The sequence below is a fragment of the Serinus canaria genome, chromosome 2, assembly GCF_022539315.1.
Source record: "Serinus canaria isolate serCan28SL12 chromosome 2, serCan2020, whole genome shotgun sequence".
Taxonomy (NCBI): Eukaryota; Metazoa; Chordata; class Aves; order Passeriformes; family Fringillidae; genus Serinus; species Serinus canaria.
Genome location: NC_066315.1, coordinates 59,640,088 through 59,661,059, shown reverse-complemented (window position 1 = coordinate 59,661,059; position 20,972 = coordinate 59,640,088). Strand labels below are relative to the sequence as shown.

The 20,972-nt window shown below is 38.9% G+C and overlaps 1 protein-coding gene across 2 annotated transcripts in view; it reads right to left on the bottom strand.

Moving 5' to 3' along the window:
- Positions 1 to 15,138, bottom strand: part of DCDC2 (doublecortin domain containing 2) — a 54,065-nt gene extending 38,927 nt beyond the window's left edge. For both annotated transcript variants that reach the window (XM_009093892.4, XM_018918287.3), the window contains exons 1-2: positions 14,800 to 15,138; positions 10,497 to 10,548 (exon numbers count right to left, since the gene is read on the bottom strand). In XM_009093892.4, the coding sequence (XP_009092140.2) occupies positions 10,497 to 10,548; positions 14,800 to 15,092 (345 nt within the window). In that variant the 5' untranslated portion in view covers positions 15,093 to 15,138. The remainder of the gene's footprint in view (positions 1 to 10,496; positions 10,549 to 14,799) is intronic.
- Between the last annotated feature and the right edge of the window lie 5,834 nt (positions 15,139 to 20,972).

Here is a 20,972-nt window from a genome sequence, read left to right as displayed (position 1 = left end):
AATTTGAAATGAAAATTTACTTGAAAAAAATTAAAATAAACCTTAAACTGCAACATCTGAAAACATTTCTATTGCTGCTATCAGCCATTAAAGGGTTATTTTCTTAGTGTAAGCAATCTAAAAAAAAACTTCAGACTACAGGGGGGAAAAGTTACTTTCTAAAGAATATCCTACTGGAGGTAAGACAATACTGATTTACTTCCATAGCATCAGGTCCTAACGTTTAGGCAACAAACACAAAATGGGAGTTACTGAACCTTGAATGCCTTTACACCTTTCTTTGTAGCTGGTAGGTTGCCAGGATAATCCCCTATAAAATATCCAATACATAAATAGTAAAATTATAAATCACTTTTTCTAAAAGTTGATTCAACATCCATTCCTGATGCTCACTTATGCTGCCCAAGCTCTCCCACAGTCTCTCCAAACAGTCCCTCAAATTAAGTTCTCTGATGCAGTCTGCAGCAATCAAGTTCCAATGCTCCACACTTTACTGGAACAGTTAGAAGGCATTCACTAAACATAAAGAAGCCGGTTAGGATAGCCTTAGGTGTGTCCTGTTACTTGGTTGCTCCTTAGGTTGATGAAACCATTAATTTTGGTGTAGGCTCCTCAGAAGGCCATCAAGTGATTGCACATAGCCCACTCACCAGACCCTGGAGAAAACAATAACCTGACAGATGTTAAGAGCCCATTTATTATTTGAAGGATTGTATTTCTGCCCCTAATAGATATTGAAGCATTAACTTGGAAGTTTGTCTTTTGGGTTGCTCTGATCTCTGAAGATCATTAGTAATTCTGGCAGCCTTCTGTCCCTTACAAGTTTAGGCTTGTAATTAAACAAGGAAACTGCAGTGGATTAAAACATGGGACCAGCTTGGGCCAAAACTAAATATTGTCTGTTCTATCTAAGCATGGCCTAAACTGGAACAAAATATAAACTTGCATTGTTTATCTAAGCCTGTTTAAATCAATGTACCTTCTATATTAAAAAAATGAAGATAATATCTTAGTGCAATAATACATTTGATAAAGTGAAACTACAAAAATCAGTGCAAGGAAGCATGCTCTGAAGGCATATTTTATAAAGATAACACTACACTGTGATTAAAAAAGAAAGAAAAAGGTAATAAAAAACCCACCACTTCCATATTATACATGTTTATTTTTATTAATCCGACTGTTCTGTTTGTAGAGTTTAGGATAACTTCTAGACAGATCAATGTTAAACTATTTATGGTCATGAAAAGCAAGACAGCTAACTTCAAAATACAGAAGTATACTCAATAAAAGACCAAGACCTCAGCCACAGTAAATCAATTTATTTCCTTTGAGGTATATGGAGTTCCACAAAACCATCCCAGTGGAAGACCCAGACTAGGGGTTAATTAAAGAATACATAGTTCTGCTCCTATTATGTTTGTGGGAGGCACCACATTGTTGCAGAGTCTGGAATATCCTGACCCCTCTGGCACCGCAGAGTTACATATTAACAACAAAGTGGTCTTGGTGAAAGTTTGTGCTTACATTAAGAGACCAGCATCACTAGCCCCCTAACCCCTTTATTTTCTTTTCATTTTACCAGCCACATTCTCTGATGATGTACATCAGCCCTTTCCCATTTACGTCAGCAACTGCAAGATGATTTACATTAATCAGTGGTCTGACCCCATTATGATTTTATCTTTAAATTTCGTACATTTTCAGTTTGTTTGAAAAGACCCATTTAAGGGCAACTTCCTTTTCCTACTGACAAACTTTGCCAACAATTCATAATTTGTGATGAGATACTTATCTGAGGTATTACCCAACAACACACAGCAGCAGCACAAAGCGTCTGGGGAGGAAGAAGAAACTTAGAGAAAACTTTATGTAATCTGGAAGCAAACAATCCAATGACAATTTGCAAGGCAACAAGAGTTACACAGCTGGAAATACACGATGGGATCACAGACACTCAAAACCACTATAATTTTTATTTTTCTATTCTTTAAATAAAAGGTATTTCACACAGAGCCTCTTACAGCAGAATGGATTTTCCTTACTTAAGAGAGGAGTTATTTCCTCTGTGAAATGACTTTGCAAAGCACCTTGCAAAGTCTGGGAAAAACAGAACAGCTAAACTCAGCACAGGTTAGGTTCTGGGAATGGGAATCACTCTGTAGTGTTTGAGAACTCTGTAAACACTTGAGTCTCAGAACACATTTTACAAAGTCTCTTGGGAGTCCAGCTTTCATCTTTGGTCACAACACACTGGTGTTGAACTTGTGATTAGCTCTGAGTGTCTCCTAACAGCCTTTTGTAAACACAAACACAGAGCACATCAGCATCCAGCTGAAGCAAGGCAATAAAATCCATGCCCTCACAGCTGTTTGTTTTAAACAATATCCCATACATTTTTCAATTATATGCTGAACATAGCTATTTTCTAAATATTTACAAAATTCAAGAAACACAAACACAACACTTTAGAAACACATACAACACATTGCTCAATCTACTTTAGGTACTTATATCTTCCAGTGTTGACTGTCGGAAAAAAACCCCAGAAACAAAGCTAAATGATCAGTAGCCAAACCATTACCTAAAGCATACTGTCATATTTTTATAGGAAAACCATTTTGAATTAGTCTGTCCATATCCACTAGTTGAATGTAATTATGTGTGTATGCATAAATATATACACACTTTAATACAATTTTCATTTTAAAAAATCTGTTACATTTATGTTCAGCTGACTACATGAAAGCAAATTACAACAGAAAGTTTTCTAAAGCCATTACAGCACACCAAAAATCTGTTTCATAGAAACATGACTTCTTTTTTTTATAGGTGTTTTTATACAATATGACAAAAGATGCAGAGTCAACCTCATTAAATAACAAAAATTTTGTAACTCCTTTTTAGAACACCATGAATGAGTTTGCTTATGCAATCTTTCTAACTCCAAGAAGTGTTACATTGGGAAGAGAATGTCACACATATGGCATTAAATGAAAATCATCATTGATAATGGCTATTCATGTAAGGACTCAGAGAAAGGCATACATTGGTTTGAAGTGTACAGATAAACATTAATAGTTTTCACTTCTTTCTTCAGACACATGCTTACCAGTAAAAGATAATTAAGATTAATCTCTGACATGGAGATGTATCAAAATTAAGTTGGTTTATTTTTTGGTTGGTATGAACCTATTTGCTGATCCCCATGCATAGAGGTTTTGCTTCTATGAATGCTGCACTATACTTCTCAACACTTATTATAAAAATATAGACTGGAAAGTGGGACAGACTCTGAAAACTACACAACCTCCTCTTAGCTACATGGGACTTGCAAGAGGCACATGACACTTCACTGAGTCAATCTTTGTATATAAGAAAAGCATACAGTTGATGAATTATTATTTTAACTGGCCTATGAACACACCAGTCTACATATTCAGTTTCTAAAAAGGTGATTTTTATGCACTTGAGAATCGGTTCAAATAGAAATGTGCCATTCTTAGCTTTTCTTTTCCTTTCAGTGTTCATTAAATAATTAGACATATGCTAAATACAGAGGTCTGGCTGCACTTTCGCAGTGCTGCCATGAATACATGCACCAGTCACCCATACTTAAGAAATGGTATCACTAACTGATCTATTTCCTTTCCTTACCAGAAATGTCCCCCCATCAAAGGGGACAATTAAACAGCTGCACAATTTGCAGGATAACATGTATTTACAAAGCCACACTGGACAGCAACAAAGCAAGGGTCAAAAAATGTAATGTGTCTGAACCAGATGCTCTGTGCTACTTTGATTTGTGCAAGCTTAAAAGCTGGTCTTTCTTATTGCTACCAGGGCAGTCCTGAGTGCTATGAACATCTCACTCAATACTTACGTCACTTTATAACTAACCTTTCGAAGCTTTAAATATTTCAACACAATGTCACATTCCAAATTTATCAGCTCATGCAATGAGCCATGGCCTTGCCAGTTTGTTACAATGGCCTGTTTGTTAATCAATGTGCCCAGGAAAATTGAGAACAAATATTTACATTCCCTGGGGTAGAACTGGGGTCAAAAGAACCAAAACCCCACTGATACACACCATCACCACCCTGTGATGTAAAAGAAAGGAATGTTCAAGGTTCAGTGATCAAAACCAATCTAGAACGATAAGTTTTCTAAAGCTATTACAGCACAGGAAACATGTTATCTATCTCATAGAAACATGGCATTTTTTTAATGGACATTTTTTACACATTGACTCAAGTTGCAGAGTCAAACTCACTGAGGTGTTTGGCTAGTACAAAACCATTTCAGTCATCCTATGCAGTAGCTAACTTGGATAATCCACATTTCCCTAGCTACTTTGCACTGCTAGATGGTGCTCTGGATAGTACTAACCAGCCTTGAGCCAGAAACTACAAACCTTTCTTCTGGTGTGGATATAAAGCAATGCTCAAACTGCTAATAACTGAGCAATAGGCCACAAGGCCACAGCTGCACACAACCTTCTCAGCACACATAAAACATGGATGAGCTGGAAATGAGCTGTTCCACAGCAAAGTTTTGCAGTGACTGAGAGAGCCTTCTAGACTGCAAAGCTCCTACAAAATTCCCAGAGTGTTTAAAGCCAACCCGTTCACCTTCAAGGTAAATAGCCCTCCTTTTCAGCCAGAGCAAGTGAAATGGAGTTTATATTCTCTATACATCTCACCTCAGTTATTTAAGTCTTGGGAAGAAAAAATGTTTCAGTTTGGATCTGCCAGGAGTTTGGGACATCAGATTAGGGGCCAAATCTTCAGGTGGGATAAGCCAAACAATGGCATGGCCTTATCTGTCCAGACATACAGCCTATGCAATGCTCCAAAACAGATCACATCTCTGTTCCCTCTGGATCCCAGGAACAGCTCCCACTTCTTCACTGAGTTGCATAATGCTCTACCCACACCGCTTACAGCACACACAATGATGGCATCAATAACAGAGTTTATTCAAGCAAAATAGATCCTGATATTAATTTCTGACACTGACATGATAGTGACGATTCTGGCCGGTCTTGCCTCTCATATTTTGTGTATTTTCCCCAAATTCCTTAGACTAATTAAAACAAAAGGAAGTCTCTGGCCTTTATGGCTCATCAGAAGGACCTGAAGCTAGGAACAGTCAAACAGCTGAAGAACAAAACGCACCCCCCAAAAAAATCTTTGTTTTTTCTTCACCATTTTTAATCAAAGGTGAAAGCTGTTAATGTTTCAAGTAAATCAATTTAATATACAGCAACAAATTATTAATGAGACTAACACATGCCTCATTAAAAGCTTCAGTATTGGCACCTCTTCACTCGCTCCTGGCCTCCTCACAGGCCAGGAAGACCAGCTACTCTACTGAGCAAGGCAGGTCTTAATCAAGGAAGAGAACAACTCTCAAGTTTCAGATCAAACTCAATACAGACCATGGATTTCTCCAGTAGCATGAACCAAAGTCTTTCTGCTGCTCAAAAATTCAATAAATCCATTTGTAAGCAAGCTGCTAGTCAAAATACTTGAAACTGCACAGTTCAGGTAATACAGAAGTATATAAAGAGAAGTTTTATGCATCCGTAGTTCAAATAAGGAAAAAAGGGCACAGCTTATCTTCTAACTGGATATCTGGGCAGTTTTTCCCTAATGCCTCCTGGCATTAGGCTGTGAACACTCAGGAAGGGTATTTGTTTTGTATGTCTTGTTGTGCTAATGATGTTACCAGGATACTAAGTACCAAACAATGGCAATATCACATTTAACTATTAGAGATGTTGCTCAGGAGATTAAAGATATATATCACATTTTTTAAACTTCACATTTTAATAGTCTTATTCCTTAAAATACGCTTCAAGCAGAATTACTAATTAATTTTGCATGAGAAAATAAAAAAATTCTTGCCCAGTCTGTGATGCCAGCAGTAGAAGAAATCAAATGGGCCAAATATGGAGTAGCAAGAGGGTTTACAGAATTCACAGAATGACTAGGTTGGAAGAGACCTTCAAGATCATTGAGTCCAACCCATACCCCAACACCTCAACTAAACCATGGCACCGAGTGCCACATCCAGTCTTTTTTTAAACACATCCAGGGATGGTGACTCCACCACCTCCCTGGGCAGACCATTCCAGAACCTTATCACTTTTTCTGTAAAAATCTTTTTCCTATTATCCAACCTATAACCCATAGTTTTGCATTTTTGCAAAGGAATATGAAGTGAACCTTTATACACGACTTGTTACCAGCCAAACAGTATTTTGTATTTAGCAATTTTGGGTAGCACAAATAATGTTTGAGGTTTCTTTAATCCTTAGGAAAGAATATCTTACGTAGTTACATTGTTTTGACATCAAAAAGCTGTAATTTGCACAACCTGGGATAATTTCTAGTATCTATTCAGTCCCTTTTACAAAACTATCTTCTGTAGAGAGAAAATATCCATGAACCATTTCTAACTGACAGATGTTAAAGTGAATCAAGAGTCCAATAATTGAAAAATTATAAGATTTTTCTTATGATTAAACATGTATGTTGTCAAACATGATAAAACAGTAGTTTTGAAATAAAAAATAATTATAACTACTGTGATTTTTCATGAGAAGGGACTTGAAAAATAATTACTCACGTCAAGTTAAATACAAGGTATATCCAGCATGAATATACCAAAATAATTTGTGAAACTAAGACATCATAGACTTCCAAAATGTAATTTTTACAGGTAAGTGCAATCATATTACTGCTGACAGATAGTGGTGACTTTTTCAAGTAACAAAGGATGAGGAAAAACAATTGCCATAAATGATTCTAAAATAATTTAATTTTGAAATATGGAAGAACAGAGAGAAACGCAGGATTTTCAAATCTTCAAAATAATTTAATAGCATCATCTTAAATGCTTTTGGGGAAAATTTTAGTGCTAAGTTCATATCCACCAAGTGTCAACCATTGTATTTTCTACTTCACACTCCCCTGTCATGGTGCTTGCCTCTTCTGTCAGCGCTGGACAACAGGGACCAGGACCGGTCCCAGGACCTCACCAAGAACACAGTGGCCAGCTGACCTACACTGAGATTTGCCAATCAACTATGCCTGGTTCACAAGACCCCCCAGGCAGCTGCTAAGTGATGGGCTGTACCTGGAGACCACTGGTAGAAGACATTCTGTCAGTCACATTTTCACTCTGCAGTCACACTTCATCACAGGAACAAACATGTTCTATGAAGCTCCCTAGAAAGCAAAAGCACTTTACTCCTTGTCCTAGCCCATGTCTGTGTCTTCCAAAATGTGACCAACATGAGAACTGATAGGCACTGGATCAGAAAAAGAAATTTAAAATTATAAAAAAGTTTAGACATTCACTCAAATCCTTGTGATTGGTAAGAGTTTGCTACAGGGAGAGATGTTCTGGATGTGTATACAGATACAAATATGCAGGTCATACATGTAGGATAGCTTTGAGGAATCTTTACTAATCCTCTGAAGAATCATTCATAAAAACATTGATTATTCCATTCAACAAATACTCCTATAAATGTGACCACACCTAAACCAAATGATAAAACAAGAAGTTGCAATCGAAAAGTAGTTGTGGAACAATAAAATAAGGTAAAACAGTGAAAAAGTGATTGGGAAAACTGGGAAAATGTGACATAGTTGTGTCAGAGCTGCCCACACAATCACCTTGTCCTAGATGTCCAGGAGAAAAAGTGAAGTGCAGACAAAAAAATGCAACATTCTTACTACCTAAGATCAACCAAGGGCAAGTGCATCAACAGTAGGGTAGCTTACTGCAGGCTTACTATCGCCTTCTGATAACAGAAGCTGTTTCATACAGACAGTGTAACCTTCCCTTTTTCTCTCAGCTGCGAGAGACTGCTTCTTCAATATCAAAATACTTCTGCTTTTCTTAGGGACCTGTAATTCTTTGCTGTTACAGTATCACAGGGCAAAGTTCATTTACTGTAGTGTATTCAAAGAGTAGTTGATCATAAGAAGTCAAAGAAGAAAGGAGGCTCCAGCTGAACATATTTTTATGAAGGAAAGAGAGTTTAAAATATATAGCTGCCTACAGGATTTGCAAATACAAAAGCTCAGCCGATTCTTCTTCAGCTTGCCCAGCACCAATGGCAAGTAAAATGCATCTCTTTGAGTGAAGAGGGAGAGACCATTTAGATCAAACAGTGCCTACAGAAATATAAATGTACAGACTTTCCCCATTATAATTGGAAAATAACATTCGGTACCTTTTGAAAACAATTAAGCTTATAATAAACAACTGGTAACTCTGTTGGTCTGTATTTTCTCAAGAGATCAATTGTTAGATTCCTCAAGCACATCATTTAAGATGTATTTGGACTTGCACATCAGCTTTGGTACAAAAGGGATCTCTCTTGGAAAACAAGAAGCTCAGTTGCCAAAAGAAGACATGGATGGAAACACACATGAGAAAGAGTTTGCAACAAATATTTAGCTTGGGTCAGAATGAAATCTTTTTACTGTTTTGCCTACCAGTAACACAACCATTAAAATTTTGAGATGCTTTATTACAGCATGATGGCTCTGCCAGAGGATTTTCACCATATCTTGAACATAAATTTTTTCTTGCTTAATGCTAGTTTGACACAACTTTTCTAGTTATTTGCAAATTTAAAGTAATGGAGGTGTTGCTTTCAAGAACAACATTAAAGTGCTCCCAAAAGCAGATGCCAAGCATTTGGCAGCTTAACTAACACAAAAGAAAACATACAGCTGCATACAAATACACAGTGTACAGCAGCTTCATAAAGTTTTCTTCGTTTTGGCTCCCTGAACACTAACCAGAATTAGACATTTGTAATTGTTTTAGCAGAGAAAATGCCAAATTACCTGTGCTTGATAAAATCAGAATTGATACCCTCATACTTAAGCATGATAGGAATAATGCTGCCTTTCTTGGTCCTACAACACATCTAGGGTTTTGATTTCTAAGTGAACATCTGGAAAAGAAAGTAACTTGGGACTTGCTACCTCATATAATTTCAACAAAAACTAATTTAGGCATTAAAATTTCTGTTACTAGTCCCTTGAAAGTTCGCTCCCAGGATTAAATTATTTGGGCATAAAGTTGTGTTATTCATAAATCCAGATAAAAATCTGTAGACTAACAATATGTTTCATCTCATTTTTATGACTCCTCTCCCCAAATAGATCAATCATGTTAAGGTTGAATTCAGCACAGGGATTTAAGCTCTCCACAGGGAGACAGTGGAGATTGCAAACATAAGTCAAATATGAAGAAGAAAGCTGAGATAATGGAGGGTTTATACTGGATTACTTCAAAGCCCCAAGACATGGCTGAAAGTGTTAAGATAATATACAATGAGCACTGATTCTAGACAAACTAATAAAAGCCCCTTTTATCAAAATGCAACTGTAAGTAAAAAAACCTCACAACTTCTACAACTACTTCTACAACTGCAAAGACTTTCTGTTATATTAAAAATCTTCTAAGGATTTGCAGCAGAACAATCAGCCTTAAAACCAGCCTTTAAAAAGCAAGGCTGTAGTTGTACTGATAAGTACCCAACTAAGAATAAATTTACAGGGTAGTTGTAGCAGCAGCGTATCAAATTTTCAACTTGAATTTGATCTTCCTGTTCAGTGAGCCCATTCAAAAAAATACAGGTGACAAGTTATGCTAAATTAAAAAATTGTTGTATTACATAGCTTCTGAATAAGAAGTATCTGAGTATCACACTAAAGGTCATTAGGGCAATTTTGAGGATCTTCTAGTACAAGGTGTCCTACTGTCTGAAGACACCTGCTGAAAATGTGGTCCGAGAGCAAAAGGCAAAAGAAATTGACAAACAAGTGAGCTGATGCCTCTTGTGAGGCAGAAGCTGGAACTCACATGTTTTTGGGAGTCACTGCTACCTCCATACACAATAAAACAGTAAAAATAATGCAGAGCCACGCATCTTACACAAATCCTCATGATTCTTTTTGAAGCTTGCAGTTATCTCCTTCAACTACAGCATAAGCACTGTTGAAGAGAAACAACTGAGCTTGGCAATTAATGGACTAGAACTAGTTAAAAGTTTACACTAGCACTTTTCAAACAAAAATGTCTCTTCTTCAGAGGAAATACCAAGTTTTGAAGAAAATTTGCTGGTCTATAACTCCCAAAAGTCTCCTTCCTACCATTTTTTCCTGCAAGTACAAATCTCCCTTAGGATTATGACCAAATTCAAAGAAGACAACAGACCTTTTTTGTTACTGAGTTTTTAGCTGGATGTGGCAATTTAGAAAGCTGAGCCGAAGACAGACAATACATCATGCTCAGAGCAACCAGAGCAATATTCACTGAAGAAATATGTGAAGAGTGGTAGATAACTGTATTATTATAAAATTAAATAAAATAAATGCATATTAAAAATCAGGCTTACATGTAGGCATGTCACTAACATAAACTTCAGGTTTATTTCTTCAATATTTCAGCCATCCTACCTCATTATTGACTTCAGGAGGTTTTTTCTTTGTTTCTCCAATGTCCAAATAGCTGTGGAAAGTAAACAGGTTTGATTATTTACAGGATCATCTAACTTACACAATAACAATATTCTACACTTTTTTTTACACATGACGGTTTTAAAACTTGTTATGCTTCAAAATAACAGAAAAATTAAGTAATTATTCATATTAACTAACTCTTAATACAAATCTTCAGGCTAGCCCTCTGGGCTAATATAAAAGACAGGGGAGAAGCAACCACCTACCTTCAAGTCCTTCAAGTCACTGGTGATTAGAACAGACCATCAATAACCCCCTTGTCAGAAAGAAGCTCATATACAGCTGTGAGTTGGATCAATAATTCTCAGCACAGTATCACCTTACCAGAGTTTTCAAAGTCATCATCTTGCCTCTTAGTTTCTCACAGTAAGTCACTGATAGATTGAAGGCTTGCTGCACACCCAAGTTTAACTCAGGGCATCAGCTAAAGTGTAAAAGGATCTGTACCATTGGGGTTTCAATAGAATGCAGATGCATCTGAACACCCGTTTCTCGTGGCTGGATGAACCAATAATAGCTTCATAATTATTTTACAAAATACATGTCTCAATTGGACAAGCAAAACAAAAAAAAAAAAATACATCTATTTGGACAAAATTATATTCTCCTTGTGATATTCCCTGATCTCACTTCCACTGGGAAGGTGCTTTACCAGGAGTTTCAGACTAGAAGACCATATTTGAGAAGTTAGGTATACCTAAAAGCCAAGCACCAGTGCAAGCTCACCATAAGACCTCAGATCTCACAACATCTGCAGCCCTTCAGTAATATCATGCTCTGTAGTTAATGACTGGGATCAGATTCATTTGCCAGAACAAACTTGGCCAAAGTTAAGAATTCATGGGACTTGAATGAAGGTGCAAAAGCAGGAAAGAGGAAAAAAAAGAAAGAAAAAACATCATCCTTTCTTTGAAGGAATAGCAATCATTTATCAGGGTACACAGAATGGTCACAGGGATTTCAAGGCTTCGTTGTGAGGGGACAGTAAGACACAGCAAAGCTGCCCAGCTGTGCTTGAAGGCGCATGCCAACGCTTTGAAAAAGGTAAGTGTAGCAACATAGGATAACATTTTTAAAAGCCTCATGTTTAGAAACAAATAATAACAACCATTCCAAGCTCTTGGTATAAAAAGAAATGAGTTCTCTTCAGACCAAACCAAGAAATCTTACAGCCTGCAAGACTGAAAAGAAATAAGTGCCTCAGGCAAAATTGTTCCAACAGCCTGTAACAATATCTGCTGACTGTGGTTCTTTTTGAAGTACCTCTGAGTTACTTCACCAAGAACTAAGAAAAATGACAAAGAAAAGCAAATACACAGTCAAAGGCTTAAATTTGCTGTGCAGAAGTCTGAACATTCATCAAATTTCAAGGACCTGCAAATCTGAAAAGTTCTAAATAAGAGCAAAGGATTTTTTTTTTTTAATGACACTGAAAAAAACCTCAGATCAAAAATTTTACAAATTTATTCTCACTTACTAAGAAAGCAGAAATGCTTCCAACCCATGGTTAGCCAAGCCAGCGATGAAACTACAGCATAGTTTAGAAAGACACAGCTGGAAAGGGGACAATCTACCATTGATGAATGGGCACAGATACAAGCAAATGGGCAAAAGAAGGGGGATGAAGGAGTAGCATGCTGAATAAAAAGCTAAAAATCCAAACCAGCTCTAGCATAGACAGTCTTCTTTCAGAAAGCTGAGAGCTGGGGAAGAACTCCACAGGTGTGCAGCCTACATGTGCATTCTCACTCACCACTGCAACAAATCCAATATACCAACACACCTTACCACATATACAACAGAATGAGTGTGTAAACTTAGGACACCTCTAAGTGACAAAACAAGCTGGAAAACTTGTTACGCGTTACAAAAATTGCTAACATTGACTAAGAATTCCTCCATTGAAGAAAATTCCTATTTTATTTTTTTTCTAAAATCAGAATTTCTAACCATTGATTTTTTTATTTATTTAAAAAATTATACAGCAGTTTATCTAGAACATATGCCCCCAGAACTATCAACCTCAAAACATTAAGAGCCAGAATTTGGCTCATGTGCTAAAGGTGAGCGCAGTTCAATCTTGAATTCACTCTGAACAGGAAAGAAAGAGATTCACTTCTCAGTGTAATGCATCTGAGAAGAAACAAATGCACTGCTTGAAGCTGAACAATGACACTTTCAACTTCTGCTACTGCTTGGATACTTTCTCCATTACACTCCCACAGCTCCCACACATCAGTGCCACAAGCCTTCATCTCAAAGTTATGTCCTGCATAGTCTGTTATAGCAATTAATATGTCCAATAAAAACCACTGGGGGAAAATAAAATTAAATAGATTTTTTTTTTTTAAATCTAACTTCTTGATACCATCAGACCAGATTCAGATCCCTTAAGGCAGATGCTTTGGTCTGTCACACTGTAACTGTTTACCTGTGACACATTACACAAACATACACATTTTTCTTTAATTCCTTCACTTCCTTCCAGAAAACTGTTCCTTCCAATTAACCCTTCCTCTCCTCTGACTTTTGTCTCCCTAATTACCATTCTGTCTACAACCCAATTAAGAAAAAACTTCAACATTAAGCCCTTCAGCTTCTTTTTAATGCTCATAAAAACACTGCCAACATTTCCAGCACTATGCAAGCAAATACTAGTAAGTGAACAACTCAAATTCTGAATACAGAAACGGAAGGGATCTCAAGTCATCCCATTTATCCTCTCTACAGCACAGGACTAGGACATATTATCAAGGTATATATAAAACAGCCTGTTTTTACCCTGTCCCTTAGGTTAGCTTTTCTTTCAGTATTATCTTTGTTGGCCTTAAATAACTAGACACCTTGTTGCATGTTGCAACCATAAAAGTCTGAAAGTCTCACCATAAAACACTGACCACATAGTGTGTCCTGACCAAAAGAAATACTTTCCCCCACACAATATAAATCCAGAGTGCCCAGTTCTCTAAAAAGTGCATGCTAATGCCAAACACCTACTTATTTTTAGCCTATCAACACAAAACACATTTAGGGAGGTGTAACATGATGTGCTGATAACTTAACAATTTTAAGCCATCCACAGAATCACAATTAATCAATCATATTAAATCACGATTTAATATGAAAAAGAAATGGTAGATCTCTCTTAGAGTTGAGCGCTGCATTTGACACAGAAAAGAGTAAGTACTATTGGAAAAGGGCTTATATTTAGCCTGTCATACATCTTTCTTTCTGGCTTTCCTACTGAAGTGCAAGAAGCTTCAATAAATCTTTAGAGGCAGCTAGTGACAGAAATGGTAAGGGTGATGATAGAGATCCAGTTCATTACACAGAGAGTTCTGTCCTGAAACATAATGAGCCCTCCTGAAAAATATAATGTCCTCAACTCTACAGAACGAAGATGAGGAAGACACTGTAAAGGTGGTAGTTGATGATATGAATTCTCACACATCTCTGGAAAGGGGATGTTAATTTTGAGATTCATTTCCATAAATTCAACTGTAGGAAAAATGCCCACAAAGACAAAGCAAAAGACAGTATGGTCAATTGAGACCATGACATTCACAGACAGAATTAAGAACAGTTACTGATCACATGCAGAGCTACTCTGGAAGCACACCGAAAAACCCAGACCTCCTTCACATTATTCTCCCAGTGACTCACTAGAAAACAGACAAACTGGCAGCCTAATTCTTGGCGTCCAGGTATAAAAAGAATGTAAATGGTCATATTTTAAACAACAGGACAAACATTAAAAGGCTGTATATGTATCCAAAATGAACAGAAGTGATGGAGACACAGATAGCTGGGTAGAATACTTAAGAATTTTAAAAAATAAACAAGAAAGGAAGCATTGGGTATTGAATTCCCAAGCTCATCAACTTCATGGCAGGACTGTCAACACTCCACCTTTTACTGCTTTCACCACGTTACCCCTGAGCACAAATACGGACACTGGCCCTTCAGCTAAGCACAGACATCACAACAACATACTGCTCCCACATGTCCTTCGGGTTAAGGGGCTGTTTCTCCTTTTCTACTGTCATGTCAAGGAGTTGTCACTGTGTGACTCATGGTATGAATACCCTTTCTGGGGCTCACTTCTAAAGCTCTTCTCCTTTTGCCCTGGGTCACAGCTTCTAAGTCTCTTTGAGCAATGACTAATAAAAGGGACAGGGTGAAGCACTGCCACAAATGCTGATACTCATTTCTGTATAAATCTTACATTTCAGCCACTCACTTGAGCTTCTTGAAGGCCTCCCTGCCACCAGCCACGTACTGCTCCCCACTCTGGAGCTCGTCCAGCTGCCGGACACGATGCCCACCCCGGGGGGTATAGATGTTTCGCACAGCTCCAAAGGGTGCCTGCACCCCACCCGTCACCTCTTTCAGGAACACATCAAAGTTGGACACTTTCTTCTCGTGGATGACAATGCGGCGCCCCGGGAAGAAAGGGTCCCCGTTGCGATACACCAGCACGCTCTTCACGCTCGGCTGCGAGAGCCACGACGCCTTTGCGCCAGGACTGGCCATGCCGGTGTCTCCTGCGCAACCCGAGCCGCCCGCACCTGTCTGCTCGGGTGAGGCTCCTGCAGGGGAACCCCTCTAGCCCTGACACCGCCCACGCCGGGCACACGGGCACACCCCCCGGGAGCGATCGCGGCCCGCCGGGGCCTGGGCCGGCCCTGCGCAGCCTGTACACAGCGGCTCCTCCCCGGCAACCAGCGCGGTGCTCCGGGCGCCGCGGGAGCTGCGTGTGGGAAACGCCAACCCAGGCGGAACAACGCGGCGTGACACTCGGGCCGGCACGGCCGGGACACGGACTGCCGGGAACCGCAGCCTCGGGGGCCTTCATCCCCCGGCTCTGCCATGACGGGAAGCCCTGCCGCCCTGCTTTCCTCGGGAAACTTGACCCCGCTTGTGCTCGGCCTCCCCGCCGGGCAGCCAGGCGGGAGCCCGCCAGGAGCCTGCCCGGCCCGGAGCCACCGCGGGAAGGAGGGAGAGGGGCGGCATGCCTAGAGGAGGGCAGAGGGGGCCGCGGGGGCAGAGGAACGGGATGGGAACGAGGGAGACAGGGAAATCCCCGCGCTGCCTCCTCCTGCCCGACCACCGCCGGTTCCCACAAGGGTCGGGCCGGCGGCGGAGCTGCCCTGGCGGCGGCAGCGCCCACACCGCACTCTGGCACACCCTCGGGACAAGAAGCCGTAAAACCTGAGAAAAAGTAAAACAGAACTGCCTTCAATTCAAATGTAATTCCTTTAACAAACTCTTTCCCCTGCCAGTAGCCTCAAGTCTAAAAATGCACTAGACCTTCCTACCTGAACTTTTGTAGTGTACAGTAATGATTGTCTTTTCAAATGGGTTTTTAACAGGCGGGATGGAAAGAATTTTCTTTCCTTTTATCTTACCTCCTTTGATGGGAAAATTACCCCCCTGCTGTGAGTTACAAAAGAGCAGTTAACCATTACAAAAAGAGCAATTTCAGAGTGAGGGCAGTCAAACATGCTACTGTTATTGGTTAACAACTAAAGTTCCCACTCGTTGCTGGTCTCCTGACTAATAAGGGGGAGAACCAAGCATTTATCATCCTCGAATTAATACTGTTTAACATTGAACTACTGTAACCTGAAAGGAATTTTTTGTTATTAAAGATAGGCTTTTGAGTAAAAACCAAAAATGTTGATGACCCTCACACTGCTCTGCATTCAATAGTGATATGTCAACTAACTGCTATTTTATACCAGATTCTACCACATTTAGTGATCTTAGGTCTAATTTGTAGTCACACAACATTTTTGACATATTTTTGAATATTTTATTGGTGCACCCACTTTGACACTTTTGATACTTCAAAATACTGTTGGTCTTTACCTATGGCCACACTACTTGCAATCACTTTATGGACTGCAATAAAATATCCCTTAAATGGTGCCAGGGCACTGCTAGCCTTAAAACAGCCTAAAATTTGTGGACAAAACCTTTGTTTTGCATCTCACCTAAGTACAACCGCTGACCAAAAGCTAAGAAAAGGTTAGACACTTCAGTCTGTAATAGCAGTGTCTCGATCCATGACAATCCTCCTAGCTTTTCCAATGTTTGACTTTTTATTCCCACTATTGTTTCACCTTGTAAACAATCTCCTATCACATTCTCAACAGTAAGGAGTCAAGCTGCTGAACCCACTGACATAATTAAGATAAATGCAGAGACATATAATCTCTTTATGATGGAGCAACATCAGACCTCTCATCTTACATGAGGTTGGTGCATGACATGAAGTCTGTCAGATCCTGTGTCAGGATCTCCTGAGGTCACATAAGGAGCGTAACATACCATAATGCTGGGGGATGTGATGAGAGCAGAGTCATGGCATAGTGTAGCATCAAATGGGACACTTTGCACCAGAATGCTGTGAAGCCTCTGCTATTTCAGAACCAGGAAAGATTTTGCAGCTTGTTGCAGGGCCTTGCCATCTATGCTCAGTGACAGCAAAACATGAAGTTATGAAGACAGAAATGCTCTAGTGCTGAATAAAAGACTAACAAAATGGACAGAATGGAAAAGGATGAAGTTTCTAGATACAGAATAAAATCCAGCTTATTCTTTTGCACACAGTGTTGAGAATCACACTTAATAACTCTGTGCAGCTTATCAGAAAATCAGACTAAGCAATAGCAGCTACTTTGTTCCCAGCTGTAAGTCTGGAGTAGCCAGACTGTCTGCACTGGCAGTTTAAAGCACATAAATACCAAGTGGTTCAGCTCACATGCACACACTAGAAGTAAAATACCGATGCACTTGTAAATTTTAAAGCTCATGCTATATAGCAAATACATCCACTTGTTCAACTGCCAGATCGAAAATTCCTTAGAATACCATGATCAAGTATTTTTGCTTTAAAAAATACCTTAGACAATCACAGTTTAAGTCACAGCTTTTGACTACACAGGTCCTGTCCAACAGTATTTTTGAGGCAGCCAAGATGCTGAAGGATTATATAGGGAAAAGGCTTTAGCAAACCCTTAGAGGCGCAAAAGAAAATAGTTCTCCATGGAAAAACAAATTCTGATGGGTTACCTAAAGTAAGGAAAAGGTTGAAAGATACCTTCCATGTGGTCTTGGTATAGAGTAATGAAAGTGAAGTCATCCTTCTTAAGCAAAGATTTTTCAGTGCGTTCCTGTAGCTACCTTTGATCAAGGCACCTGAGATTATCAATTGGGTATTCCTGATTCATTCATGTGAGAAAAATTACTGTAAACATAAGTGGGGTTTTTTGGCAATTTTTCTATGAGGTCTTTCCTATCTTTCTCTACTTGTGTAGCACTCATCACTTATGTACTGTCTGGTAGCACTTTTAGGGTTTTTTGTTCATCTGGCTTTTTGTTTTTATTTTTTTTCTCAATGAATAAAATTGCACATTTCTTTTAGGAGAAGAAACAGGTCATAGGTACAGGCACATATTTGTATATAAAAAAAGATCAAATGGACAAGTCATACACTGAGAATTGTCTGTAGACCAAGATGCCTTTTTACCATAATTTTACCAAAAAGTTCTCTGAGCTTTTCTTCAGCAGAGATTTATAAGGACTCTTCAGACGACACCTATGTTTTCCTTCTCTTTCTGTGTGTTTTTCCTTGGTGTTTCCTTGGTGTTTCTTTGCACAAAGCCTGGCTGCAATCAGAGCAGTCCCGTCTGTGCTGACATTCAGCTGGCAGTGCAACTAGTTGCTCATGTCATTCAACCTCACAAATAGCTTCTGGTTTGGATGGCAGTTTCATGACTAAGCAAGCCTGTGCTGGAGATATCCTTTCTTTTTGGCTGAATGAAGAACAGCCATCATGCCTGTCCTTGTCAGTGAGCTCTTCAAGAAACAGCAGATGAGCTTGGCCCAGTATTTCTTTGATGAGATTCAGCAAACATCTCCCGAAGGCCGGCACTGCAGGACAGATACCTGACAGCAGAATCAACAAGCAGCTCCTTGGTGTTTAGAGCTACAATAAATAGATGCCAGTTCTAGATCTCAGTTATATTTTGCCAGCAGCAGTGTAAAGTCAGACATGTTGTGTGTGCTTTATGACTTGTCCCTGGCTGCCAGTGCACACCGATGTGCTGCCTTCACCTCTGAAGACAGAGGTGACACTTGGTTATTGTCTGACCTTCCAGACAGTTGCAGTGGTGGCTGATAATGCAGCTGTAATGAGATACAATGCCAGTGCTTACCAGTACTTTGGCCGGTTGGATCATACATAGCAGAGTTTGTATCAGTACAGATTCAGTAAGAAGTTACATCATCTTATTTCCAACACTTCTGTTGTCTTAGGAGCCAGAAAAACAGATGAGCAAAAAAACCCAAATAGATCGACCCAGCAGCTTTTCCCTATTTATTGAAGAGTGTGAAATGTCAGCTTTGTAAAACTTACTGAACATTCATTAAATGTAAATTTCTGGCAGATATCCTTTAGATGCTTCCCTAGTTTTTGCATTCCAACATGCAGAGCCCACATAAGCTGTCCTTAATTTCCAGCAATAGTGTGCACTGGTTTCCTACCTTCCTGAGGTATTTTCTGTGCTGTCTGCTATTTACAAATATTAAGTACCTCTAACATCCAAGAGATTAGTGTTGCACATACTGCCACCTGCTGTGATTAACAAAAACTAGAGCTAAAATATTCCATTCAGAGTAAATTCCAGCTTTTTCAGGTATGAATAGGGACAACATTTGCAGATAGGTGTGGTTATACCCTTTAACTGAAAACATCTGATGGCTTCAGTCTACATATACATGCTGTCCATAACTACTAAGGAACTTTTTCATTGAATTACTTCCTTGTGAGGTCGTTCACCTTTATGTGAATGTGTGTGTAAACCATCCTTCAGATTCTCTGCATGTCAATCCACTTGGAACAAAGGCTCATCTTTGTATGTTAATGTATGTATATATGTACACACAAACATACAAATGCACAGGTCATCTGCTGCAGGAAAGAAGTTGTTATAAATATACTGTTGTTATAAATATTCTGATGATTGATTTAATAATATAAAAGAGTTATGAATACAAGTAGAAAATAGCAAAGTATAAGGTATAGCAATGTTAGGAGTACTGTGTTTAAAATATGCAACCATAGAAACTTCACCAAGAAGTCATTGGAATTCTTATGTTTTGTTCAAGAAACTATGGAGACCATCATGCACACCAGTTACACTGCTCAGAAACCCCATACCCTGCCCATCTTGATTTGAATGTCAAGGATTCCTTTCAGTAGAGCTCAGCAGAGATGATCAATGATTGTCTTAAAAGTAGGAATATTAATGAAGTTATACATCTTGCAAAACCAGTTATTGCAAAGGTTAAATTTAAGAGTGGATGTATTATGCATAGTACATAAAACAACTTATGTAATGATGACTTGGCAAAAAAACTATATAAAATAGATGAATTTTGTTTACTTAGTGGAACACATTTGAAGGAGTAATCCTCTGTGTTCCCAGGGACAAAAAAAAAGAAGTGTCTGCTTATTCACATCAAATTGGTGTTGGGTAAGTTTCTTTTGTCCTGTTTGGTGACACCCTTGTTTTTAAAACTCTGACCTGCAGATTTTTGCCTTCCTCTTGGAGCAGCCACGCATCATTTCATTAATCACTTCCTTTTTTACCTCCCTGCTGAGGATTAATGAGTACTCTAAGTACATTCTGATAACATGTTCTGCTGCAGGGTTTGGATGCAGGCTTTGCCTCCAGGCTGGTTTACACACTTCAGCAGGACTAGCCAAAGGACCTTTGCTACCTGCATTGCACTTTTGCACATGAAAGCTGCAGTTTCAAAAGAATATACCACAGTGGAAGCTGCTGTGCTGCTAATGAAACTTTCACATCTTAACCACCCAGGTTGAATCTATCTTAGATACAGAAGTAGGGCAAGGAAATTTAATTCCAAGGCATTTGCTGGAGACAAAACTGTACTTCACTTGGAAAAAAACCCCATACTTTAGAAGATCATCCAGAAGTGGCAGAATGCAGCAAGGAAAATCCCAGCCACAGTAAGGAGTGCTAATGTTACAAGCACTGCTGGAGCTGGGATTTTAAGAACACTTAAGTTTGTGGGAAGAGTTATCCATTTAATTTGTTTTTCAGTTCAGACCTTCTTCAATAGAGGAGCTCATGTGAGCATTATGGGGTGCCTGTTTGTTTTTTTTTTTTCCCATTCTCACAAATCTTCGTGGGATTGAACACAGGCCAGGTGAGGTGGTGAGAAGGATCATGGCTCTGTGCATACACATGTGTAAAACGCCAATCACTTGTTTTTAAATTTTCAAAAGTTTAATGGTAATAAAATTGTTATAAAAATAGTAATATAATTAGAGTAATAATAATTTGGACAATTTGAATTAGGGCAATATGAGACAATAGA